Genomic DNA, 27,708 nt, shown 5'->3' on the forward strand with positions numbered 1-27,708 from the left:
GCGATTATCCTGTATCCTGGCCGCGTCCTGTAGTACCTTCTTGGTCTTTGGACACGAAGGGCGCAGGCCTGCTGTGCAGATAGGGTCCCCGGTGGCCCTGTTCCTTCTGCCTTCGTGGCCACGCCATGTGGCTGGGACGGCCGGCCCGGCCAGACCCTTGTGATGCCGCCGGCGGGAGAGGCAAGGCTCTGAGGTCCGGGAATGCTGGAGGGCCCGCTCCGCTCTGGCGGTTAGAGGTCCTTCTCCTGAGGGCCGCCAAAGTGCTGTCCAGAAGCCGTGCCAACAGTCTCGCTGGAGGGCTGGATGGTCTCCCTCCTGGCCCTGGCCAGCACGGAGCGGTGGCCATGTGGGATGACGGCTCCCTGTGTGCCTTCCTAGTCGACCACTGAGCTCGTGCCTCTCTCAGTACCTCGTTTGTACTCCCAGCCCTGCCTGTGGAGTTTAAACACGCCACGGCCAGCTGCTGAGGGGCCCCGTGCACGGTGGTGTCCCAAGTGGTTCTGGGCCAGAGCCAGTCCTCGCCCACGGGGCTGGGTTCTCTGTTTCTCACCACACGGCAAGTGTCTGAGGGCCGGGCAGCTGTCCCGGTCTGGACCCTGCAATGACCGTGCCTTCGGGACGCTTGAACATGGCTCCAGTTGTGGCCCTGGTCCTTGCTGACCCTCCCCCAGCTTGCTTTGCCCAGAGGACATGGCCCCCTCCAGTCACCCCATCACACACTGCTCATCCTGGTCACTCTGAATGGATGTCTGTCTGTGTCGCTGGTGCACGGCCCGTCTCTCTCTGTTGGGACAGCGTCTGATCTGCGTTTCCACGCCCGTGAATTCTCCAGCTCTCCTGACGCCAACAAGTGTGTGGGCTACAGTCCAGTTCAACTCCGACATCGACCTCCCGGAGTCATTACAGAACCCCGGGTGAAGGGGGCCTCAGTGTTGCCAGCGAGGCGGCTCTCACGACTCCTCGGGCAGGCTGGACAGTGTGCAAGCTGCGGCTTTCACCAAATGAGACTTTCACTCTCGTTCAGAGCCCCCCCTGCTGTTTTTCTATTGTCCCCACGGCCCCCTTCCAGAAAACAAACCTGTTCGGAGAGCACATGCTTCTGTTTCGGCAAGATGATTCACGGGCTGGGCCCTTTCCCCGACGAGGGACTTGTGTTAAAAACAAAAGGTTTCAGTCTCTGTGAATCCTCGAACTTGCCCGCCTTTGGGACGCCTCCTGCAGATGCGGACAGCGCGGACCCTGAGGACCGTTCCTCCCAGACACTGTTCTCACCGCACGAGGCCCGTCTTCAGGGTTTTTCGCTTCGAGCAGTCTCTGAGCTGTGGACTGCTGGAGACGGAAGCTTCTCTTAGAACGGATTTTCATTCTGACAGTTCAGTCATGGAGGGACTGGGTAGAGGCTGCGGAATTCCAGATGAGCCTCCTCGGGGGCAGAACAAGGAGCTGGGAGGTGCCCCCATTGGACCATGGCTGACACAGCTGTGAAGCCACATTGTGGCCTGAGGGTGTCAACCAGTGGGACCCTGCGGAGCCAGAGCAGAGGACCATGGGCAGCGGGCGGATTCCCGATCTGGCTGGACTCCTGAGTCCGGGGACAGGCTCAGAGCCCGAGATGGCAGGGTCACCCCAGCCAAGTTTCCCGAACACGTAATCGAGGTACTGCTTCATGTTTCCAAGCACAGCTGGACGGTCAGAGGAGAAGCTCTCGTCTGGGAACCAAACTGAAATGAAACAGCGCCTGCCTCCAGGAGTTCGGGATCTGAAACCACCAGCCCGGGGAAATTGGTCTGGACAGACTCTGGCCGCACGGGTCTCTGGTACCGCCAACAGCTGGCTTGGAAGGACTGGCATGCGCACGCCCAGCACCCGGCCAGCAAATCCCTCGCTGGTCCAGAAGCATCAGGATAGAGGCTGGAGCCTGTGCGGGGTCTCCGGGGGGACCCCGAAGCCCTCCATGGGCACCGGCTGAGGCCTCGCCCGAGAGACGGGGGACGCCTCTTGTGCCGGCCGCTGCTCAGCGGATGGGTGTGGGAGGAGGGCGCGGGAAGTGGAGTGGGACGAGGGTCCTTGCCATCCAGAGAGTTGGGTTCTGGCCGTGACCACCCCCCTTCCCCCAAGCCACCGCACAGGAAGACACCGGACCAGACAGACAGGGTGGTGGAGAAAGCCCTCCGGGCGGGATTTGCTCCGGGAGCTGGAGACCCACTCCGCAACGTCCTCCCCTGGGGGGTGGGGGTGGTAGAGGGCGCTCAGTGGCCCCCCAGCCACGTCCCAGAGCTGGGCCCTGAGAGCCAGAGGAGGGCAGGCCTGGATGGGGGTGGAGGCCCGGCCCTTGGTGCCGCCTCGGGTCCCTGTGCCCTCCCTGCCTAGCCGGCGGCTCTGGTGGCTGCCCCCGCCCCGCCCCGCTGCCCAGCATCTCCGCAGGTGCGGTTGGTGTTCTCTCTGTCTGTTCGTGTGCGGCCGTCAGGCTTCCGGCAGCAAGCGGCAAACCCAAGCAGACGCCCAGGTTCCATTCCTTCCAGCAGAGCCGCTGTTTTCTCCCACGTCAGCTCTCCCTCAAAGCAGTCTTCTGCACAAGAAATCCGTCCCTTTAAAACTAACTTGGGGATGGTGGGAACAGGGAGGAGGGGGCCGCTCCCATGAATTTGGGGGCTGGCTCCCCCACGGCATTTGCCCGGCATGAGCGACCTCTGCGAGGTGGCGGCCACGCACAGCCGGTGGCTGGAGGCTCTTCAAGCGACCACGCGTGTTCAAAGCCCAGCGTTGTGTGACCTGGAGTGAGAAGCGTGGCCTCTCTGAGCCTGGTCATCCCCGCGGGGCCCAGAGGCTGCTCTGCAGGGGTGTTGAATAGAGCCGGGAACGTGCCCGCAGGGGTCTGGCCCCTCCGAGGGCTGACACTTGTTAGCTGTAGCCAGTGTCCTTCTTCCAGGAGAGAAGGGCGAGGACGTCATCGGTGGGCACAGGCCTGAGGCAGAACCTCCATCTGGCTCCTCTCACAGGAGTCCTGTGACCCGTGGATGTCACCTCACAAGGCAGAGACCGGCTCAGGCTTGGCAAGATTTGGTTTAGGACTTGAGACAGGAGACAGTGCTGGGTTACCGGGCGGCCCCGGTTGCAGTCGCAGGTCCTGTGAGACAGGGAGGTCTGGCTCCGGCTGCGGGGATTCGAGGAGCGTCTGCAGAGCCACCAGAGGACGGCCTTGGCTGTGTGAGGCGGCCATGCGTCGGGGCTCGCAGAAGCCTCCGGAAGCTGGAGAAGCCGGGCAACGATTCTCTGGGAGCCTGCAGGGACACCACCGCCCTGCCCACACCCTGATTTTGACCCACAGGAACAGTTCACACCTCTGGCCTCCAGAGCTGGCAGAGAGTAAACGTGGGCTGTCGTTTTAAATTCATTTTTTAATTTTTTTAATTAGTTTCAGAGGTAGAGTTTAGTGCCCTCCTTCATGCCCACCCCCTGGTTACCCCCCCAAGTAGCCCTCGGCTGGTTCCCTAGAGTTAAGAGCCTCTTATGTTTGTCTCCTCTGATTTCCTCTTATTTTATTTTTCCTTCCCTTCCCCTCTGTCCGCTGTTGTGTTTCTTAAATTCCACATGTGAGTGGAGCCATAGGAACGGAGGGAACATACCTCAATGTCGTAAGAGCCATCCACGAAAGGCCCACACCAAATACCATTCCCAATGGGGAGAAACTGAGAGCTTTTCCCCAAGGTCGGGAACGACCGGGATGTCCGTTCTCAGCACCGCCGTTCTACGGAACACCGCAAGTCCTCGCCCCAGCAACCGGACAACAAAACGAAATAAAAGGCATCCAAATCGGGAAAGAAGTCCCAACTCTCACTCTAGCAGACGGCATGATCCTCTACGTAGAAAACACTAGAGACTCCGCCAGAAAGTGCTAGAACCGATACAGGAGTTTGGCGGAGCGGCAGGATATAAAATCTGTGTCCAGAACTCGGCCGCATTTCTGTCTGCGGACCAGGGGGCTGTTTAAGCTGCAATTTCGTGGTGGTTTGTTACAGTCGCCAGAGCAGCCCGGGGTTGGGGGGGTGGCCCTTCTGTGTTTCAGAGAGACAGAGGGGGACGGGGTCTGGTCATCAGGCCTCCGAGGGTGGTGGCTCTGACCGCACCTGCCATGGCTTGTCACAGACACCCCACCCTCGAGCAGGGGGATGCTCTGCCGGGCCCAGGGGCTGCCCCGCCCCCTGCCCCCCAGTCTCCAGGTATCGGGGTTGCTCTCCGATCTCTGCTGAGCTCAGAGGCCGAGGCGTCCCCTGCATGAGCAAGGCCCGAGGTGGCCACCACCTTCGCCGGGGCCGGGGCTGCGGGCCAGACCTCTCCTCACAATTTGGGGGTCCACAGCTCCCAGTGTTGACGAAACCTGGCACCACCAGGCCCAGAGCGCCCAAGTGAGAAGAGGAGGTCAGTACCTGCTCCCCCAGCTGCCTGGGGAAGGGTGTATGGAGGCCAGAGTGGGGCCGGCAGCCGTACCGACATGTGGGCCCTGAAAATGCCACAGAGAGGACACTGGTCCTTCTCACCTGGAAGCAGTGAGGCCCCACGTGCCAGAGGTTCTGAGGCCTAGGGTCCTTCATGGGCTCACGGATCCAGCAAGATGATGTAAGAAATTCCAGCAGACTCGGTCTCGATGTTCCCTGAAACCCTCCGTACTGTCAGCCTGCCAAGCTCCTGCCTTTAAGCTCAAGGCTCTTTGAGAAACTTCTGAGCCCCTTGCCCCAGGCTCTACTTACCCCGCAGCCCCAGATGTTTCCCAGGGGATTGGGGCCGGCTGCCCGCCCTCCAGAAACCACGAAGGGCCACCCACACCCGCTGGGGACACTGGCCAGGGGGCTGCTGGGCACAGGAGGGGACATCCTACCATGCTCCCGAGAATTTGCTCAGGTGTACTGGAGCTTGCTCAAATTCTCCTGATATTCATGGGAATATTTAAAATAATCCCTTTACATTCGGAGACAGATTTAACCTCTCCTCCCCCGCCCCCCAGTGTCACAGCTGGCTGTCAGCCAGACCCACACTCAGACCAGCCTGGTGCGCCGACCTGCCTGGGACGCTCCCAGTTCGTAGCAATTTAAGTGTAATTTCTGGATAAAAGCAATAAGGCAGTTACGTACTTTATTTAAGCTATTCAAATATTAACTGATTACTTAGAAACATTTATGGGGCTAATTATAAGTAGCAGTAGATCAGAAATGTAGCAATGATAAAATTAACCCTCAATGCCGCTGCGCTGACAAGAAGCTGGTGCGCAGTTAGCACAGGCAGAAAGCTGAAAAAATTGCCTTGAGAGGTCCTAGAGCCTGGAGCGGCCTCGGGGAGGTTCCTGGGGCCTGGAGCGGTCTCAGGAGACCCTTGATCGGGATGGACTGGTTACCAGCCCTTGGCTTCTGGTTCCAAATGAGACAGGGTCAGCTGACGTAACTGTCACTGGCGCGGGTTTGCAAGGAAGCACTGGCCACAGAGTCAATGACGAGAAGAGCTGGGCCGGAGGTGGGTCCCGGGGCTGTGCAGTGGTCCGACTCAGGGACATGGCTACGGCACCAGAAGAACACTGCCAGCACCCTGGGTGGCAGGAGCCCAGGCCTCCCTGCCTGGCCCAGGCCCCTCCTCCGCATGGGAGAGGAAGCAGGTGGTCCAGGGCCCCTGGTGTCCCTACTGGCCTCCTCGCCTGCCCATGTCCCTGAACGCCCTCCCCCTGGAGCAAGGAGACTGAATGAAGCGCTTTGGTGTGTGTGGTGCCATCCAGTCCGATTTCCAGAAGGTTCCCCTTGGCACCTCTGCACCAGCATCTTCTGATGACTCGTTGTCTTCCTGGGGATCCCACGGCCTCCAGAGGGACTTACTGCTGTGGATATGGGGATCCTGGAGCTCGGCGCCCTGTGGCCGTGGACCGGTGCAGTGGGGTCTGGACAGGATGAGGACCGTTCCCATCCCAATTCCTCGTTGGCTGTGGTACGAGGTGCTGGGACCCGTGTGTCCAGGGGAGACTCCCCATTGCCGGCAGCAGAATTCGAGTGCGAAGCAGAACCACAGCCCACCGCCCTCGCCTGGTCCTTGCTCATCCCCCCGGTGAAGGTCCACGTCGGGTGGGTGTGGGGGAGGCTGCGGCAGACGTGCCACTGCAGGGCCCAGACTCTCCGTGGTCTGGTACCCACGGCTCAGCGGGTCCCAGCTCCTGGCTTGAGAGCTGTGCCGTCTGAGCTGGAATCCCACAGGGGACACTTGCGAACCGTGCGCCCTGGGCTGTGCCGAGCGGAAAAGGGGTGCTTTGCCAGCGGCCCTGAGAACTCTGGCTCGGGGCCGGCTGGGGACCAGCTTCTGGGGAGAACGGGCAGACACACTCACTGTGGACATCCCGAGGGCTTCGCTCCTGGCTGGACAGCCTCCTCCAGCAGAGGAAGGCCGAGTGAGCCCGAGGGTCCCCAGAGTTCTTCATCACATCCTAAGGCAACCCCTGGTGCAAGCATGAGGGGTCTGCATCCTGGTGCACACCCACCGGAGGCCTGTGGCGACCCGCTCAACCCTCCCGACTGGAACCCAGGGCTCTGCGAGGTCACATCACTCTGTCCAGCCTGAGGTGTTTCGTTTTCAGTGTGCTCACAGCCCCACGTGAGCCAGAGCTTGACTCCACGGGGCCGAGGAGAAGGACCACTGATGTGCCCCTGTCGGCTTCGAAGCTTGGGCCTCTTTCCTGGCCACTCCCTGCTCAGGGCGCAGCCCCACACCGCAGGAAGGACCCGTGGTGATGTGCGCTCTTCTCACCGGCGCGGACATCCACGTCCTTCCTGCACTAGAGGAGGGACCCGCGTGGTCTCCACTTCTGGCCCATGGTACCACAATGTGGCAGGGCCCCTTGGGTCAGCCCCGCAGAGGACACACCTGCCGCCCCTCCAGGCCCTTGGCTGGGGCCTCCGTTTTTCCTGCAGCCAGAAGGGAGGGGGGCCCTCCTGTTGGGGACATCGCGTCGACTTGCTAAAGTTGGTACCATATGGTGCTCTTGTGGCAAGCCAGAACAGGCGTGAGGCTTGTCGCGGTGGGGAAAGCGGTGTGAAACTCACTTTCTCGGTGAGGAGGAGCACTTTCCACTTTAGCACAAGCCCCTGCAAACGGCTTCTGCTCGGCAGTGCTATTTTTTCCTCCTCTGGGTCTTGAGCTCTCTGTCTGCGGTGGATGGGCTGCCGGAGCCCCTGTGAAGCCCCCAGACCCAGCCCCTAACCTCAGCGGTGCTCTCTGGTTGCCCCCAGCCCGGTCTGGCCACCTGAGGAGCCCTGGGGTTCCACTCCTCCCATAGTCCTCCCTCCCCTAAGCAGGCTGTCTGCGGGGCCCAGAAAGATGGCAGCGGGACCTCGCCTGTTCCTGTAGGATTTCCCTTCCAGGGAACAGGAGGCAGGAGTCTGGCGTGGGCTCAAGGGGCTGCGGCATGACGAGCTGAGTGGAGAACCTGAACTGGGAGTCTTCCTGGGTAGCCCCAAGCTGCAGGCAATGCATTGGGTGACAGTCGGCTGGGCCACCAACACGGCTTTGTGCGTTGGCCCCGAGGGAGCAGCTCTGAGCTGTGAGGTCCCTCGCATGGGGGTGGGGCAGGTATCCTGCTCTGTTCTTTCCTGGCTGTGTGGCCTTGGTGAGTCTCTGAGCCTCTCTGAGCCGCAGTCCCCACCCGCGGTGGCAGAAGGGTGTGTTCTGTACTCACGGGCTGTCACAGCGTCCGGGGACAAAGCGGAATCCAGGTTGTGTGTGTGTGTGTGTGTGTGTGTGTGTGTGCGCCCGCGCACCAGGGCTTTGGTGGACTTGGGGAGGCCTGTGCTTGGTGTCAGGTATGGCAGGTGGAGCCCGGTTCGGTAGAGCTGCTGGTGTCCCATCTTGGGGGCAGCCACCATTCCCACCAGCTGGCCAGGTCCACCTAGGGACGGAGGGGTGTGGGGAGGCCTGGATGTCAAGTCCCACTGGGCCACTGGCTGCTGGGGCACCAGGTCATGCCTAGGGACGGCTGTGTCACTCCTCAGGAGCAGGAGGAGACTGAATAAAACCAAGCCACCACCAGTGGCTCTGTGCCCCAGGGCCCCAGTGCGGACTGAGTGACGATGTGGCGAGGGAATCTGTCACCCACTTGGGCATCCTGGGGGGCCACGGCTGCCCACTCAGAGCAAGGTCCTCATGGGCAAGGGTGGGGCTGGAGCCCAGAAACCAGCCCAGCGTGGCTGGGAATGCAGAGGCCTCAGGGACTCCCACTAGTCCCAGCACAGTTAGGACAGCAGGGCTTAGGGATCTGCAGTTAACGCCAGCGTATCTGGGCTCCCCAGCGCTCCACTCCTCACCAGGCCCCTCTTCTGTCTTGCCCAGCCCATGCCACTGTTCCCCTGGGGCTGGCTCCCTCTGCCTGGGGCTCTGGTGCAGCTCTGGTCCTTAGCCTTCCGTCCGCCCACCAACAATGGCAGCCCAAGGCACCTCACAGACATGCCACATTTTTAAAGGCTCCTCAGCATAGAGGAGGGACAAGAGCTTTCCTGATCGGTCTGGACACCCGGAGGGGCTGGGCTCCTGCCCTCCTCCTGGGCTGCCCTCCCATCTTTCCTTGCTCGCCACTTTCTGGCTGCAAAAACTTCTCCATTCCTTGGGTGTGTCAGGATCACTCTCATCCCAGGATCTTTGCATTTGCTGTTTTCTCTGCCTGGTCTTGGCACAGATGGTTTCTAATCCTGCGGGAGCTCAACAGTGGTTTCTCGGAGAAACTTTCACCAACACGCCCTACCGAAAGCACCTGCTGCCTCCCCAACCTGCCGGTCCCAGCTGGTCTCATCCCTGTGTTTGATTTCTCTGTGGTTCCTTCTGAATTCAGACTCCTCTCCTGTTGTCTGTCTGCCCCACCGGCTGTTAGTGCTCAAGGACAGGATGGGGCCAGGACTTTGTAGCCGCCCCGTACCTCAGTGCTGACCAGAGTCCACTCCAGGTGAACACTCCTGCTCTGTCCTGGTGACGCGCTATGGGGAGAGATGGGCGGCAGGCGAGGGGTGTGGCCTGCCCGGCCCACAGGGCTCTGGGCTCTTCAGAGATGACGCTTAGTTGTCTGCTTCATTTTGCTTTTAACAGACACGAAGGACCCAGAGCTTTGGGACACAAGCCAAATGCTCGCAGGCCCCAGCTGGACTGTCCGTGAGCCATGTGGGCAGAGAGGGAGACGTCAGCGGTTGGTGGCAATCGTGGCCTGCCGCAGCGCGTGGGGCCTGCCGAAGCTTGCACCCAGGACAGGACAGGCCCCTCCACGTCAGCTGGCCTGACTGCTCTGGGAAATTCTTCTGCCTGTGGTTTTTCTCTAGGGAATGGAAGATGGGCATTTCGTGGTTTAAATGTTGGGAACGAACCCACATTTCGGCGGAACTCCACAGAGGTCACACCAAACACACCTGCACGCTGACCCCGTTTTGGCTGCTGGTCTACCCCGCACGGGCCAGGCCTGGGCACCTTGGCTGCTCTTGGCGCTCAGGGAGGGAGGGGCACAGGGTGGAGGGTTGCACAGGGATGACCTCTTTCCCTTCAGAGCCCAGGGCCTCTCCCTGGGCTCTGAGAGGGGAAGAACCCAAGGGTCTTGCAAGTCCCAGAGTAGCAACAGATCCTAAATCCAGAATTTCACTGAGGAGGAAACTGAACAAAGGAAAAAGGGATCTGTCGAGGTTTTCAACGTTGTTACTGTGCTGAGCAAGGGCATTAAAACAACGCCCTTGACCCTCACCACGGCAGGAGCCTCCGCACCAGGCTGTCTCCTCCTCCTGCCGCTGCTCCTGCTCCGTCTGGTCCCTGAGTGGCAGCCGGAGGGATCTTGGTGAATCTAAGCCTCGTCACAACAGCTCTTGCACTTCCGAGGAAAACAAGTCCTCCCCGCGGCCACACGCGCCCTCATGACCAAGCCCTGCCGCCCTCCACACTGGCTCACCACCTGCCCTTTTTCTGGCCATCTCCATGCAGCCACTGTGACCTCCGGCTCTTCCTCTAAGACTGTGCCATTCCCCCGCAGGGTTGCTCTTCCTGTCTGCACGCCGTGGTGCCTCTGTTAGGGCATGTGCTCTCACCCCGGAGTGATTCCCAAGCCACCTCATGGGACAGGGAACCTCGCTGCACCCCACACCCTCGGGCCCCTGGTGGGTTCTTCTGGGTTGACTTATCCATCTCCCCGACCCTAACCCTGACTCCAGGATGCTGGGACTCTGCCTCGTCTGTTCTCAGTGCTTCTTCCCCCGGGACAGCAGAGAGCCAGCGTTCAGATTGTAAAGGCTCAAGGAACTGTGATGAATGAACAGAAAACCTTCACTACGACCTCCTGTTACCATCATTGCGTACAAGAAAGGAAGCCACATCACAGAAAGAAGGACACCCTTTTCCAGGAAGGGCCCCTGGCAACCGTGCCCCAATACACCCTGACGACTCTACATCCTCTTGGAACTTGTCCAAAGGCCAGCCCCACCCTACAGAAGCCCCAGGGGAACCAGAGGGGACAGGAAGTCGGTTTCCCTGGTAACATCCAAATTATCCCTGCGGTGGGACTAGAAGAACAGTAAGCTTACAGCCACCTCCTCCCACGACTGGGGGGCCGTGCTCTTCAAGCTCCAGAATATTCTGAGGCTTTGTGAGTCTGACTTCCTCCCTGGTCCCCACAGCGAGGCCTGGCGGAACCCTCAGGCTGTGCCCACACTTGCAGACCATGTGCGGTCTGCAGACCCGAGGCCTGGTGGCTGCGGCAGGAATCGGGCAGGGGGAAGCTGTGATGAGCACCGCTGAGAGCTGGCCCTTCACGGCAGGTGCTCGGAGCCCCCGTCCTAACCACCCCCCCACCCAGGGTGCTTCAGCGATTCAATGACTACATTAAATCTCTGAATATTAAATTAACGATGGAAATCTAAAATATTAATATATTCTAATTGAATATTCTCCGATAAATTATCTGAGCATTTGCAGCAATTCGATTCAACTTTCATTTCTTAAGGAACTCTCAGCTGCATAAATACAGCCATTAAAGCAATTCAAGAAAGGGAACATTTTCTGCTCCGATGAGGGAACAGTAAACACAAAGGATCTGCACATCTCTTTCACATGACTGACGAAATCGCAGGACCCAAGGCAGCTGAATCCCCAAATGACCGCTTTCTTCATGGCCCTCTGGCTTCAGCAAGGGCGGATAGAATCACCCCCAGGTCTCAGCACGATGTCTAATTACAGGGCGACTTGACAGACGCCGTGGGAGATTTTGAATGAGGTGCTTATGTTGGGGCCGCACTTTCAGGACCCACGCTGGGGTGGGCAGAGCCTGACCCCACCCCCACAGGGAGCTGGGGAAGAGGCAGGCCCCACCTTGCAGGTAGAGGGCGAGTGGGAGTACCACCCTGACTCACTGCAAAATCACTAGATAATTAAGGACATCCCTAAGGAGGCATATTTCCATTGGGGCTGAGCTGAGGACACTCAGAACGTCTTTGTCAATGAACCTGGAGGGGTTCCTTCCGTTCTGGGGACGGTCAGAGCAGCAGACTGCACGGTGAAGACAGGGGAGACATCTCCATGAACTTGTTAGATCTTACGAATTATAAAGCCCGCAATACAGTGTGACACCTTCGCTTTAAACAGTCAGCTGTCTTTGTAGTAAGTGAAGAGAAAATACAGTATTTTATCTTAATCCACAAATTTACCTTTTCCTGTGCTCGTCATCCCTTCCTGTAAATCTAAATTTCCAACCTGAACCCTTTCTTTTCAGCCTGAAGAGTGTGCTTTACCACTTCTTGTAGGTCTGCCAGCAATGAATGCCCTCCTTTTGCTTATCAGAAATGTCTTTGTTTCACCTTCAAATTTGAAGGACACTTTTTTCTGGATATAGAATTCTTGATTGATAGGTTTATTTCTTTTTTTTTTCTCTTTTCATTTAGCAGTTTGAAGATGGCATTCCATCACCAGTGGTGTCCTACAGAGAAGCCAGCCCTCATCATTGCTGTCCTGTGACAGATTGCCTCTTTCCCTCTGCTTTCAAGAATTCTCTCTAGTTTTTTGAATTTCACCATTTTGACAATAATCAAGGTTTGGCATTCTTTGTATTTACCCTACTCGAGGTTCACGAAATTTCTTGGATCTGTAAGCTTGTTTCTCTTGCCCAGCTGGAATTTTGTGTTTTGGTTCTGCTCTGCCATTCTCCAGATTAGATGACTGACACTGGCCTGTCTTCAAGTGCACGGACTCTTCTGCTTCTACCGCCTACTTGGAAGCCAGCCTAGTGAGCTCTTTACTAGAGACGCGGGATGCTTCAGCTTCACCACTTCAACAGGCTACATTATTAGCTTCCCTTTTCTGCTGTGATTCCACGTGTACTCACTCATTCTGACCTTCTTTTCCTGTGAGTTCCTGAACGTATTCATAAGGGATATTTCAAAGGTCTTGCTGGTCATTTTAACATCTAAGTCATCTCAGAGTTAGAGTCTGTGGGTGATTTTTCCCTCTTAACTGTGGGTCACATTTTGTTTTCATTCCATTTTCTGGGGCATGTCTAGTAATTTTTGCATGTGCATTGATCATTGTGATGATACATGGTCGAGACAGGTCCTGTTATATTCCTCTGAAGGGTGTGGATTTTTGTGAAGGCGGGAGTTAATTGGCTGGACCCAAATCTGAGTCTCTTTCTCTTGCAGTACATAGTAGTTGAAACCTCTGCTCAGTTCTCTCAATCTTCTTGCTGTTGCTTTTTCCTGGGTTCTCTGGAGTCTCCTTCATCTGGTCACAGCTCCCTGACCAGGCAGAGCTTATAAGCCGATATGGGAGTCTCCATCCGGGACTCCATATTTTACAGGATTTACCTCCTCACATTCCACTGCTCTGTCAGTTCTAGAGTCTGTCTTGCAGCTCCTCTGACCAGAGAGACTACCGCTCTCCACGGGAGATCTAGCCAGCCGTTGATGGGAGGGAGAGTGTGCTCAGATGGAAAGCCATATAAACAAGATCTCACCAGTGCTGTTTCCTTCTTTCGAAGGACAGGAACTCCACAGCAGTTCCTGTCCACTCCTGGCCACTCTCCAGCAACTTCAAATAGTTGGAGAAAATTTCTAGCAAGTTTTATAATTTTTATTTCAGAAGTGTTAGTCTGAGACAAAGTATTCCACTGTTAACCAGCAGCAGAATGTGATTACTTTCAAGTGTTGTATAGTTAACCTAACAGTTGTCAAAATGATCACGAGAGGCTAACCGGTAGAGACGAGCACAAGTGCTGTATCACTCCTTCATTTGATAAACACTTAGTGACACCTACTTTGTCCCCAGTGTCTGACAGTGGGCTGTCTCTCAGGGACCTTCATGTTTAGTGGGAAGACAGAACAATAATCACTGACAAAACACTGTCAAAAACTCCGCACGGCAGCAGGTCACGGGAGGGCGTGCTCCCCAAGGGAGGGCCTCTGCCCATCCATTCTCGGAGGTGGGAGTGGCCAGGCCGGGGGTTCCGGGGGCCAAGAGAGAACAGTCCCGGCTGAGGGAAGAGCGTGTACACAGGCCTCCAGGCAACCGAGGGTGTGACCCATGGGCAAGTGACTCGGGTTTGGTGCACTAACGGACAGTGTCAGATCGTGAGGGCCTGGGTGACTTGCTGAGCAGTGAGGCCCTGTCCTGGAGACGGTGAGGAAACAAAGGAAGGGGAAAACCCCACGCATATCACATTTCAAAAGGTTGCCTGACTTCCATGAGATGGTGACTAATGGCTGCTTGGTCATACCCGCATGAATGGATGCCTTCGTAGAGTCAGACACTAGGTTCCTAGGTGGCTGCCGTGACGCTCGGACCGTGAGGTCACCCAGCACACATTTTGGAGGATAACAGTGAGTTAGAACCCAGCCGGCTGCATCAAACGTATGCAGACATCCGATCAGCATCTATGGAAAGTCCGTCCTGGGCCAGCTAAGGGGTGACTCACCGTATCCCTGTCACACATGGCTCAGAGCGAAGCCTGACCCGGGGCGCATCTCATTGCTCACCGAGCTCCAGAGCCGGTGCCCCAAAGACCCAGCCCATCCAGGTCCACACGGGAGCTCAGCAGATGCTTGTGCCTGGACATGAAGGAGAGCGGCGTAGGGGCACAAAATGGCAGCCAGGCTTCCCGAGGAAACAAGCCGTGGATGTCAGACACTTCGAGCTTGCTGGGGTGGTCTGGTGGAAGCTGATTCTTGCAATCCTTCCCAGACCCTGCAGCTGTGCTCTCACGAGCTCCCTGCTCTGGACACGGCCTCCTGCTCAGCGTGGCCACGTGGCCACCCTGGACGCTAAGCGATTATGTAACCGTCTCCTCCCAGAAGCTGACATTCAGAGCTCCTTCCCCAGGCCTCGCTCTGAGTACAGGTTTGCACGAGTTCCTGTCTGTTAAAATACCAACTTCCAGAATTAAAGGGCTTGTCTCCGAGCAGCACGACGTCCTTGCTCATCACCGTGAGCCGGCTCCCGCAGTCGCCCTAGACAGCCTCTCAAGTTAACAAATTCTGAATTTTTATGAGACTTTTTAAAAAGTTTGATTTTACCCTCACTCTGAATCTTGCCAGAAGTCAAACCAAACACACATGCTAGAAAAGCAAGTGGCTTTTCAAAACGCTCCGCTAACGTACGTGTGACCTTGGTAGCCAAGGGACCCAATTCTGAACGCCAAGCAGCAAGCCGCCAGCCTAGCATCCCCTGAGCCGTGAAAGGACGCCAGTCCTCTCCTGTCTCCATCTCCGGGGCCTGCGTGGTACTTGGCACCCTCCCATGGCCCCACGGGACTCCTTCCAGAACTCAGAGCTAAATGTTCAGAGCAGGGAAGGTCCCCTCCTGCCACTTCCCATAACAAAAGACCTTCCTTCCTGCTTCTCAGGGGATCAGCCAGCCTGTGAATGTGTCCCCCTCTGTTCTGAAGAAGGGACAGCCTCTGTGAGTGCTCCATCTCCCGGCTCCCCACTTAATTTAGACCCTGGTCTAATTCCAGTGGGCACACCCGGAGGACGCTCTCCGCTCCCGCAGCCCGTCAGCGCCACCCGCCTTCCCTGCTCAGGATTCTCCCCCACACAAGCAGGCTTCCCGCTCTCCCCGCACCACAGAACTAACTAGTGCTTATGGAGGGACGTGATATTCCTTCCAAGGAAAAAGCCTGTAATTAACAGAGGCTTTTTGGGAAGAACATTCTGCCTCCTTCTCTCCCGCCCGTTTTTTCATTTAACATATTTTATCAGAATGAAACGCTTTAATGAGCACAGAATTGCAGCTGATCCCAGCTGAACCTCCAAGGGCTCCACGCGCAGCGTCCCACCCCATCAAGCTGCATTCACACTTGCTGGGATTCAGGCTTCTTTCAGGAGCAGCCCCTCCCCCAAAACACTGGCCTGAAACTCATCCTCTTCCTGCAGGCAGAGACGGGGCAGAAACGCACCCCGAAACGCGTCTGTGTTGGGTAGGAATTTAATGGGTGGAAGGGCAAGGAGGCGGGAGTGAGCACAGAACAAGGGTGCGTGCGTGTGCATATGAAGTGGGACGGGGCGTGCGTGCGTGTGCACACATGTGTGCCTCTGTATTTCTGTGCTGAGTTCTTGCACAATCACTTGGAGGCCCTTTGGAAAAGCCCAATCTGAAGATCGATCTCCCCCAAGAATCCAGCTCGGGAGTCAGACCAGGCTTGGAGGAGGGGGCACGATCAGGTCTGCCGGCTCGCCCGCCGCGGGGTCCTTGGCACAGCTGGGCCGTCGGGGGCGCCGGGGGCAGGATGTACCTTTTTCTCAAACCTGCTGGGGCACAGACCAGCCCCTCTTCTCACACATGCCCTTCCCTCCAGGCACAGCTGAACTGTGTTTCTTGTTGTCCCTGGCCATCAGGCATGGCCATGTCCGAGCCCCGTCCCTCCTGCAGTCCTCATTCCGGGGCCCTGCATGGCCGTGTAGGGAGCCATCCCTCCCACAAATGACTTTCACAGGAGCAAGAAATAACCTCCATTGCGTTCAGTTCTGAAATTTCGGGAATGCCCTTTCCGGCAGTCAGCTAACACTAACCCACACGCTTCCCCTCTGCTCACAGCCTGTCTGGGAGCCGGCGAGCCCGGCGTGGAGGCGCCGTCCCCACGGGGGCTGCTGGACACGACAGGGGTTCTGAGGAGCGGAGGACACACGTGCTCCCAACACAGCCACGGGCAGACCAGGAAGGAGGAGAGGCTGCCCCTCGGCAGGGCTGTGCTGCTGCTTCCCGGCTTTTCTCTCCTGACACCTGCGGCCGCGTACCCATTCCCCGAGTTCCCGGTCAGTCAGGCCGGCGGCGGGGGTGGGGGTGCGTCTTCGGGACCCCGTGTCTGCAGGGGCTCCAGAGCGCCGCCAGCTGCTGCTCTCCCAAGCCAGGTTCCGCGAGGTTGGTGCTAACTGGGGAGAGGGCAAGTTACCCTGTGTTGTAGCTGTTCGGAAGGCAATGCAGGACCGCCCCCAGCAGAGCACACAGATGTCTGTGTGACATGTTCATGTCCGTGGGGCCGTGTGGGAGCCAAGGCCCTGGCTGGGGGAGGACTTCGCACTCGTGTTGGTCTTGCCGCCAGCTCCGACCAGTCAGCGCCAGACCACTGCAGCTCCTGGGGCGGAAAGTACAGAAGTGTCCTTTTCTCCATCATCCAGCAGGAGGCAGACTCGGAGTCCTCGAGGGCCAGTGGCTCTGCCTGCACCCGCTTTCCCTCCTGGTACCTCCTACAGGCCCGTGTGCAAATGCGCGCAGGAGAGGGGAGTTTCGTGCCTCTCTACTAGGATCACTGACCTGAGAAATCTGGAAATCCAGCAGCAGAATACTCCAGGAGTGCTGGGATGCCGGCCCAAGGTCACGTGTCTACCTGCTGGCTGTGAGCCGAAGAGAGCCCTTGGCGTTCAAGCTCACACCCTCACTGTAATGTTCCTGCCGGTGAGGCTGGCAGGGGCACACCTTCCCACAGGTTGGGAAATGAGCTGGATCTGCACTTGTCAAACTAGGTCCCTCGGGCCACACCTGGCCCGCTGCCTGTTCTTGTCAATAAAGCTTTATTGGAACACGGACACAGCAACAGCGTATGCATTGTCTAGGGCAGCTTCGCACTACAAAGAGCTGAGTATTTGCAACAGAGGCTGGTTGTCAGCAGAGCCTAAAATATCAAGGATCTGGCCCTTTCCGGAGTCTGCAGACCCCCCAGCCGCCGAGCTACAGCAACAGTTTTCTCCTAAGCTGATTTCTGACTAGCACGAGCACAAGCCTTTGAAAAAGACTGACTCACACAATGAAACATTTGCTCCCTTTCCAATTTGCTTTTGATCCTGATGACATTCAGGAGGAAGCCTCTGGTCCCCGCGCATCTTGAGAACACTCTGGTACTTGCTCACGGCTCCTCTTGTAAACACTTCCCCGGCAGTCCTCAGGCTCCGACGGGACAGTACACAGCCAGACGTCAACTCTGTTTTCCTCGCCTTATGCTGTCTGATGGTCCATCACCAACACCAGCTTTCCAACTGTGAGCTGATGTAAGGTCACCTCTTAAAATAAACGTATTTATCTTAAGAGTGACTCACTAATGGGAAGTGTTAGGTAAATGACAAGTGCTGGTCAGATGTGACCAAGGCCCTGAGGGTGGTGAGTGCACAGGGGGCCACGGAGCCCCCCTCCTGTCGGTGGCTTGGGGTTGGCGGACGGATCCCGGACACTGGGAATCTACTTCGGTGGGGTTCAAGCCTTGAGTGCTTTGCTCAAGGCTGTGCCTCATCTCAACACAGGGGACCTCCGGCCAGGGCGGCCAGGGTGGGGCGGTGCTCTGGGTAGCTCCCCATCCCGGGCGGGGGGGACTGTGGTCCAAGGTCAGAGGTCAGACTCTCAGAGGCCTCAGCCACCTGAGATGGGGGTTTCCCCAGCAAACAATTCTGTGACACCTGCCGGTGCCTGCCTTGAACTGGATTCGGACACTAGCTGCTGGAGCGTGCGTGCACCCCTGGGGAAGCACTCTGTCCCTCAAGGCAGCTCCCACTCAGGTGCCCATGAAAAGTCCCTGGTGTCCCCGTGCTCCTGGCCGATGGGCTGTAAATGGGAGGGTCCCACGACCTCTCTTGCAGAGCTTAGTTGTCTGCTGGAGCAGCCCACGTTTGCTCCGTAGATAATCAGTTTTTTGTAAAGAGTAGAGCCCCCGACAAGGACAAGGAGGGCGAAGGGACGCAGAGCTTCCAAGCCCCCTCCAGGTGGGGCAACAGCCTCCCTGCGCCTCCCCAGGCCGCACCTAAAGCTCCCACACCTCGGCCCTTGGGGTTTTAAGGACGATCCCTCACTCAGACAGGACTGATTAAATCATTGGCCATTGGCCACTGGTGACTGACTCAACCTCCATCCCCTCCCTCGACCGAGCATTTGGGGGTGAGGATGGGGGTGAACGTGGGCGCCTCTAATCCCTGGGCTCGTTCCCCAGGCAACCGGCCCCCAGCCCACCGGCCCCCAGCCCCCTTCCTCGGGGGACTTGCCAAAAGTCATGCCATTAAAATAACAAAAGACCGCTCTAGGACTCTCAACTCTTCCGGAAATCCCAATGGTTTCAGGGGCTTGGGTCTGGGGAGGAAGAGGAACACAGGCTACCTGGTGCCAATCCCCACATCCCACGCACTGCGCAAGTCTGAGGCCGGTCACCATGGGTGTGGTGTGTGTGTGGCGGTTTGTCTGACGTGGGTCCCCCTATTTAGTTTTGCTCTGTCTCTGCGTTTTATTCCATTTTATTATTATTATTATTTTTTAAAGGTTTTATTTATTTATTTGAGAGAGAGAGAGAGAGAGAGAATCCACGGGGGAGCAGGAGGCAGAGGGAGAGGGAGAGGGAGAAGCAGGCTCCCCGCTGAGCAGGGAGACTGACCCGGGACTTGACTCCAGGGCCCTGGGATCAAGAGCAGACACGGAAGACAGAGGCCCAACCCACTGAGCCCCCCCAGGTGCCCCCTCCCCATCTCTGCATTTTAAACTCACACCCCAGCTTTCTGTGTGGAGTGGAGTGGGAAACAAAACAGGCTAATCGGTCAGAGGAAGGAAAGCAAGCCCTTGAGGAAGCGCCCGACCCTCATTTCCACGAGGGGGGCGAGGCGGTCCACGGTGCATGGGCGACTCCTTAATGGGTCCTCACCATCATTTTATCAGATTATTGCCCAGACCGGGTTGCAATTTTCTTCAAAGGGAAGAAGGGAACGCTACTTGATGGCCCGGATTACTGAAATACAAATCTGTAAACCGAATGCTTCCCTTCTCCCTGGGAAAGCCCCTTTGGTGGGGGCTGGGAGCAGGGGCACTGAAGGAGCCCCCGCAGGCTGCCAGAATGCCGGATCTGGGGTCACAGCCTCAGTCCCAAGACCTCCAGCTTCTTGCCAATATCCCCGTCACCCTCACAGACACACTGTCTTTCCACCCTCCAGAGTCGCAGTCACAGTTGGAAAACAGTGAGCAAGGAAAGGTGTCAGAGGTCAAAGGCCAGGACCCAAGTGGCCACCCTGCCCCCTCCCATCAGCACAGGCGAGATGACCCACGTCCAGCAGAACCAGCTTCCCTGGAGGGTATGACTGCCCTTCCCGTCTTTCTCTGGCTTGTGTCATCTTGTTACTGAACAGGTTCAGACGCCACCAAGTGCAGACTGTCCCTTGCAGACTGTCCCTTGCTCGCTCCCGACCGGCAAGCCCGGCCCTTCCCCCACAAGCCCACGGACTGACTTGCCAGATCCCGGAGGAGAGGGCGCACTGAGCCGAGACCCTCGGGAGGGGTCTCCACTTACCCGCACAAGCTGCTGTGGGAAGGGCCCGCGGGAATTTTCTGGCACGTTGATGGGTGGGATGACCCAGTCGCGTTTCTGCCTCCGCAGCCCGTTGGCGTGCTGGTGCTGGGGCCACGGCACCAGCGTGTCGTTCGGGGGCTGAGAGGTGTCTGGAGCCGCACTCTCTGGAGCCGCACTCTGCTTTCCTTTCTGCAGCCGTAGCCGGGAGAGGGGAGAGAGGAGCCAAAGAAGTCTGGGTAAGTTTCACGCAGAGGAAAAGGCATCTGTTCAGAGAATCTGTTCTGTTCTCCATCAGCAGAGAAAGACTGGGTGATGCTTGGGGGAGCGACTACGAGTTAGGGGAAAAGATCAAGCTACACACCTGTGTCACAAAACGGACTGCAGAGTTACGTGGTGGGGGAAAGAAACCGTAAAAGCAGAAGAATACGTCGTAGGGTAAACCAGAGCTTTTAGGGGTGCCTGGGTGGCTCAGTGGGTTAAGCCTCTGCCTTCGGCTCAGGTCATGATCCCAGAGTCCTGGGATCGAGCCCCGCATCAGGCTCTCTGCTCAGCGGGGAGCCTGCTTCCCCCTCTCTCTCTGCCTGCCTCTCTGCCTGCTTGTGATCTCTGTCAAACAAATAAATAAAATCTTAAAAAACACCAAACCAGAGCTTTTAAATCCTGGAAGAACAGGGGAAAAAACTCACAAAGGAAAAAGCATTTGGTTTAAAATGCTGGTTTATGAAAACATACCCTAAAAGCAGTTGATGAATTTGGCAAATGTGATTTGCAGCAAACGTGATTTGCAGATCTTTAAACTCTGTCAAAGAGTTGACAGTCCCACTATGTAAAGAGTTCTTGCAAATCAATAAAAAAATTAAATGTTTTTGACAACAGGGAAAGGGTCTGAAAAGAAATTAACAGCAAAATAAAAATCAGTAAACTTATTAAAAATGTACACATCTTCTTGTAATCAAATAATGCAAATTGAAGTAATAAATCCTCGTCACCTATCAAACTGACAAGACTAACGGAACGGATCCTCAGGCCTGTGGAGTGCGTCATGTTGTCAGGAGGAGGGATGGTGGAGGGTGTGGCACCTGGCGTTCAGCAAGTGTTGACGTGCGTCTGAAGGTTCACTGACTCCGGGCACAGAGCTTCATCTCTGAACTCCCGCGGCTTCTTTTATAAAACGGGGCTGGCAATAAGAGCACTAGATTCACAGGGTTGCTATGGCAATTACACTGATGAGAGCCCCTGCCTGCGGGGCAGCCGCTGGGACTGGAGGCTGATGGGGCTCACCACTGCTGGGCGCTGACCACAGCCCTCTGCCAGCTGTGCACCGGCGACCACCCAGAGCCTGAAAATTGTCCTCGACATCAACCGTTCATCAACGAAAAAAAAAAGGAAGGTCCTCGTTTTTGACCCAGTAGCTCCACAACTGTCCCAAAGAAACTCTCTGTAAATGAAAATCTCTCTATAAAAACGCTCATTGCCGATGTTTTTGTAATAATGTTATGTATATATAAAATAATAAAAATATCAGGAAATAACCGCTGGAGATCTGACAGCAGGAAATACTAGTCAAATGCATTACGCTGTGTTCATCTCTTGGGAAATTTACACAGTCACTGAAAGCTACTCTTTGAAGACGAGGACGTGGAGAAATACCCGTAAGATAACGGTAAGTGGAGAATGACACTGAAGCGTACATGTAACCAAGTCCCCAATTTCTTTCTTTCTTTTTTTTTAAAGGACAGAGAAAAGATTGGAGGGAAATACATCAGTATGTCAACTGTGGTTTTCTCTGACGACCAGTGAGCTTTACGCTATTTTATTTTACTTTATTCCTTTCACCTTTGTATATCTCTGAATGTTACAATGTATACGACTTTCTACAATTAGAGGAGCCAGGGGACCCCCCGCGGACAGGCACGGAGCCCGCAAGGCCCCCACAGAGAGGCACGGCGCCCAGGCAGCCCCCCCACGCTGCACATCAGAACTCACGTGGTGAAGAGAGTCCTCAACGGGGACAGCCCATGGCACTTGGCTGTGGTGTTCCTGACTCCAACCATGGCGGGTCCCACTCTGCCTGAGCTCCAGGTCCATCCAGCAAGATGGCCTTGGGCGGTCTTACCATTCTCCTTTGTGGACAGAGAACCTTGCCCACTCCTTTTTGCAGAAGAGCTGCGTAGGAGTAAGTTAAATACACGCCGACAAAACGGCCTAACCGATGAGAAATGAAATCTCGTATCCGCTCCAAATGCCAAATCAACGGGAAAACCCAGCTGGACAAGCTGCACTGGACGGAGCTCCCCACTGGGACTTTCCCCACCAGGGTCCCAGCTGGCTCAGGGCCTCGAGCTCCTGCAGTCAAGGGTTTGAAAACCAAAAGCCTTTCATAGCCGCCCCCCAATATCAGAGGGGAGCCACACAAGCTGTGTGCATCCCTGTGGCAAATCCCCATGGCCTCGATGTCTACGCAATGTGACGTGATACCAGCTTCTGTTCAAGTCAAGCTAACAGGTGCCGTGACTCATCTGCAGGCCCTCGAGATGACACATGATAGGGTCACGTCTCTTGTTTGCTGGAGGAGCCTCACCGGACGCATTTAGGACAGTCCTGGCTCCACACTGTTCCCACACAGCCAGGGCATAGGCAACTGCCTTCCCTGCCTCTGGGAGCTGCTGATGCCTTGGGCACTGAGCGACCCACGCGGTCTCCACCTAGACCCCCTCTCCCTGATTCAGTAGGAAGTGCCCTCAATCCCACTTTACTAGGGAGGCAGGGGGAGCTCAGAGAGGCTGAGTAACTCCCGGAGGTCACACAGCTCAGTAGGCAGAGACAGGATTTGAATGCTAGGAGTCAGACCTCGAGGCCAGAGCACCTGGCTGAGTGCCACCATGGCTGGGTCTCTTTGCCTGTGAGGTCACATCCCCTTTACCTGTCCTCAAATTAGGTGTGTGGTGGACTGGGCACAAATCACTATTCCCATAGAAGACATGAGAACTCCGGTAGTCTGTGCCACTGAGCCTCCAGGTGACAGGTGTGTTCCACTCTCCTGTCTGGGGGCTCCCCACCCACAGGTAACCAGCTCACTGGCCCCCAGGTACCTGCCCCAGCAGAAGGGGCTGGGTTGGGGTCTGCCTGAGGGCAGCCAGCTGGACTGGGGAGACTTGGGTAGACAGGGAGCCCCAGCCACGAGCACAGCCTCGGGGAACGGGTGCTATCATGGCTTCCCCCATGCCTCTCCCAGTGACAGATTTCCCCTGACCCTGGGAAATGCTGGAGCATGGGCAGACGCTCAGCTGGGCTCCCTGCGTTTCAGGCTCAGGACTGCACACGTTTTCATAACGCCGCTTTGGTTTTGAGCTGCTTCTTCATTTGCTGAGGATGAGCTCGCATGGCGTTAACTTCCCTAGTGTTGTTTAAATAAATTGCACATATTTGCCACTATTTTAAAGCTGTGAGACACATGTAATAACAAAATCTTGTGAAAATTAATGCCAGACCCGTGCAGCCTTGGCCTGGAAGATACACCCGCTTCTCCGGGGAGAGACGTCCACGTGGGTTATCGGTAACCCCAGGGGACCCGCAGGTCGCTCTGGACACGCAGCAGTCCCAGCCCACTCAGAACGTGGCACCTAACACTGGTGCACGATTATGTTAACCCTTAATGATGTTTCCAGTATTTACAAATACTCCCTCCCTCCTAACGGATGACACCTCTGCGCTCCCAGGACCTTCCGAATTCCGTACTGCTGAGTGAATGCTGGCTAAGTGCGGGAGAACGAAATGAACGTGGCCTCTGCGCCCCTGTAACTAACAATTATGTGCACGAGTGCACACACACAGGTGCATACAGGCGCGTGTGCACGTGTGTGCACGCACAGACGTACACGCACACATGCGTGAATGTGTGCATGTGCAGACCCACGTGTATGTACATAGGCACACGCGTGCACATGTGTACACTCGTCTGTGTATACACACACGTGTTTACACATCCGTGCGCATGTTTATAACATGTCATAATGTGCGCAAAGCCTGGCATCATGACAGGCTAGCCAAACCCCATCACCCGGTCATCACAGACAGCTCAGCCAAGCCAGAGGTCTCATTACTGGGGAGGTGCAGGGAGGGTCCTGGCTGCTGAACTGGCCTCTGGATCCCACCAGGCTCACCACTGCAGAATGACAGGACAGAGAGCCCCGAGGACATCACCTGGTTGTGCTGCCCTCTTACTGGGTATCCAAGAAGATGTGGTTAAGGGTTAAGATCCTGGAGCTGAAGGCGGCTTGCAGACCCCTTCTGAGAATGCTCCAGAGCCCCTGGCCTCAGCATGGCCAGATCCGGGCTCTGCTCGTCTTGCGTTTTGGGGCCAAAGGCCTGGCCATGCTGTCCACACAGAGGCCAGGCTGCACCCTTGGCTGTGCCCCTATTCCTAACCCCCACGGGAAGTTTGCCCCCTCATCCACTCTTCCTCCTGGTGCCCTTCTCGCCTGCATGGACTCAGATCTCACGTCCCACCTTCTGGAAGCCTCCCCAGCGCTCTCCCCAGGCATCCCTGTGCACACAGAAGAGCTTCCAGAGTCTGCCTGTGCCCTCAGTTCCCAGAACAGGTCAGCTCAGGCCCAGAGGCCGATGACCTCTATGTCTTCCTGTCCCTGTCCAGGCAGGACACCTCCCACCCTGCCCTGGGGGCCGAGGCACTGCCCCGTCTAGGAGGATGTAGGACCTCACGGCCCACCCACCTGGCATGGAGCAAACGCTGTGGACAGACTTAAACGTGGGGTTTCACACGGTTCCTGAGCGCCAAGAAACAAGTGATGCTCAGCCGCCGGCCTCTGGCAATCACGTGGAGTGCGGGACTGGGAGACCTGATGACAGTGATGGCTGCCACAGGTCATGGGGAGCCACGGGCCCAGGTTCTCTCCGATCTAGTCCTCAGGATGGCCACTCTCTCCATGGGGCACTGATCAGCACAGAGCCAGGACTAACAGGGTTCAAACTGGCACCCAGCTATGTGGAATCCAATCCATCTGGGGAGGGCAGAAAGGCTTCGTGGGGGATATTATACCTGGGCAGGGTACTGAGGGGTGAATAGGAGTTTGTTGGTGGGGGGAATGAGGCTGGGAGGGAATGGCCAAGGGGCAGACCAGAGGCAGGATACCACAGGTGCCACATACCAATGACGCTGTCATTGATTTAAAGGGCTGTCTGGGGCCTAGAGAAAAGTGGGATGGATGGAGGGGCAACGTCCCAGGGTTTGGAGAGCTGCTCTCATGCAGCCAGTCCTCCACCGGCCCCATCGATATTTGTCTTGCACCCCCCGCCCCGCCCCGCCCCACAAGCTTTGGTTCCTCTTCTGTAAACTGAGGAGGCTCTTACCGGGGGATAGTGTGGGCAGCGAGGTGATGTCCAGGGCATTGGGCAGGTGGCTGGGGGTTTCAGCCCCATTGTCAGGCTCACAGTGGGGAGAAGAAGCCCAAGAAGAGTCCCGGTGGATGGGATTTGCAGGCTGGACTGGACTCCCACGGGCGCAGGGAGGAGAGGGTACTGGAGGCTTTAGCCTGGACACCTGGGGTGGTGGCCTGGCCTGGAATGAGCCCTGAGAGTTCAGAGGGGCAGGCCTGAGGGCAGGTGGGCTTAGGGGTATCCTATAACCTTATAGCCCAGGGAAGGAAACTGAGGCACAAGGAGGAGAAGGAATTTGTCCAAACTGCCTGGCTAGTGGGGGAGGGGCTGAGCCAGGGGTGGGGGAAGTGTGGGACAGCCCAGTGAAGGCAGGAGCGAGCACAGGTGGGTGTCCTGACCCAGCCCAGGGAGGAGACACGGCCCCATTCTGGAAGCTTGCGGCAGGGTTTAGCGTCCTCTCTGGCCACGGGCAGGAATGAGAGTTTACCCTGGCACTCAAACTTGGCATCCCCCGGCCATGGGGGTCCCCCAAGAAGGGAAGGGCACAACCTCAGGCTGTAGGAGGGAAGGGTGTGGTGGGGTGGGAGGGGGGCCCCACCGGTCCCCTCACTCCCTCAGGCTTCTTGTCTCCCGGGCCTCACGGGTGCAGTCCCACCTCCCTTCCCCACCTGCCTCCCACCGCACTCCCTCCCTCCCCTCTGCACATCGCAGCCGTGCCCTGGCTCGGGCTGCATGTGAGCCAGTCCCTCCTTGGACATACTCTGGGTGGCAGGGTGTCCCAGACAGCCCGCCCTGCCCAGTGCACTGATGGGTCATCTCCCCAAAGGGGCAGATGAAGGGTGTGGAGCCTGGCCTCTCTGGGGTGCAGAGGGTACAGAGGTCAGACTCTCACGTGGAGGCCCACTCCCGGGCCTGGACGAGCTCTGTGCCTTGGGGTTGCCTGGACAGCTGGGGTGTGGGGCAGTGGGTTGAGGCACCAGCCCCGAGCACCTGATTCGCTGCACTGGGGGAAGGGTGACCCTGCCGCGGGCGGGAGCCCAGATGCTGACTTGGCCACGGCAGAGTGGCATCCCGTGCGTGTGCACGCTGTCCAGCCGGGCCCTTTGCGGACCACCTACGGCACCTGGGAGCCTGAGGGACGCAGGACGGGTGGCCTTAAGGTCCTCCGAGACATCTTGCCTGGCCCTGGCAGGTGTCTCCTGGCAGGATCTCTGGGATAATGTGGGGAAGGCCTCGCACTCAGCACATGGCTGTTCTTTTAGGGAAAGGGGTGGGAGGTAAGGGACCTGAGAACAGGACAAAACCTCGATGACGACAGCCTTCCGTCTCACCGAGATCAAGGCCCCTGATCCGTCCATGTGCGAGCTCTATGCCGAGCACAGCCATCAGGACCGCCCGGCCCCGTCCGTCCACCCTGCACCCCAACAGCCTCCAGCTGCACAGTCCGCAGGCTGGTGTTGCCCCGCCGGCCCCTCGCTCGGCACATTATTTCCTACGCTCCCGGCGGCTCTGGGCCACCCAGTCTTGCTCTCCCTGTACCGGAGGGCGGTTCTCTGTGTCTGATTATGAGTGTAATGGAGCTCGACTCCCAGGTGAGGTCTTTAGGGACTCCGCGCGGCGAGCGAGAAGCTGGGTCATTCCCCTCCATCATCCGTTCACCAGCGGAAGATGAATAATGCAAAACTGACCAGAGGCAGGATTTAAATTAGTGCCTTCTCTTTCTTTTTTTTTTAAAGCAAAAAAAAAAAAAAAGAAAGAAAGAAAGAAAGAAAGAAAGAAAGAAAGAAAGAAAGAAAAAGAAAAATAGTGTCAGGGGAAGGCTATCATCATACACACCTCCTCCCATCTACATGCAAAAAGTTATAATTCATCCCATTTTCTATTATCTAACCGTTTGCCTGTTAGGGACACAGAATTATTAAGAGCCAAGTGTGGGCACCGGCTGTTGAGTAACTGGGCTGGTGCACAGACATCGAGGGGAAGGCGAACAAGGGACATAAATAATCAGGGACTGTCTTTGGTGTGGGAGCTCCGGTGTCTTCCCTGGGTGCCGCCCCGCCATCTTGGTTGGAGGTGGGCTTGGGGTGGATATGTCCCTATTTCCTTGTGATAGGGATGCAGATGGCAGGTCCCGCCGCACCCTTTCCTGACCCAACCTATCGAGCTCTGCAGGGTGGGGCCCAGCGGTCTGCGTGGTGCACCTGCTCCCGGGGGTGCGGGGGGTCCACCCCCAGCTCCGCAGTGCGGTAGACGTGATAAAAATGCCTCGCAGGGGCACAGGGACACTAGAGAACGGGCGCGCATGGACAAGGCCAAGCGAAGAGGGTTGTGACCCGCCAGGCCACGGTGGGAGCGGGGGGGCGGGGGCCGGGACCGCATTCCCGTGTGCCCCGGTCGTTACTCGTGGGACAGCTTCTGCCAAGTGCAGTGAGTGGACGGAGCCTCAGCCATTTCCTCCGAGAGGAAGCTCCGGTCACTCCCCTCAGAGGCAGAACTGATGTGGAAACGGCTTCAAAATCCCCCTATGCCAG

General features: G+C 57.1%; 1 protein-coding gene across 1 annotated transcript in view; it reads right to left on the reverse strand.

The window, feature by feature from the left end:
* CDH4 (cadherin 4) overlaps window positions 1-27,708 on the reverse strand; it is a 136,270-nt gene that overhangs the window by 93,308 nt on the left and 15,254 nt on the right. Inside the window, exon 3 of the mRNA XM_032878710.1 lies at window positions 19,781-19,969. Within this exon, the coding sequence (XP_032734601.1) occupies window positions 19,781-19,969 (189 nt within the window). The remainder of the gene's footprint in view (window positions 1-19,780; window positions 19,970-27,708) is intronic.

Source organism: Lontra canadensis, unplaced genomic scaffold, assembly GCF_010015895.1.
Source record: "Lontra canadensis isolate GAN:19392208 unplaced genomic scaffold, GSC_riverotter_1.0 scaffold65, whole genome shotgun sequence".
In the NCBI taxonomy this organism is placed as follows: Eukaryota; Metazoa; Chordata; class Mammalia; order Carnivora; family Mustelidae; genus Lontra; species Lontra canadensis.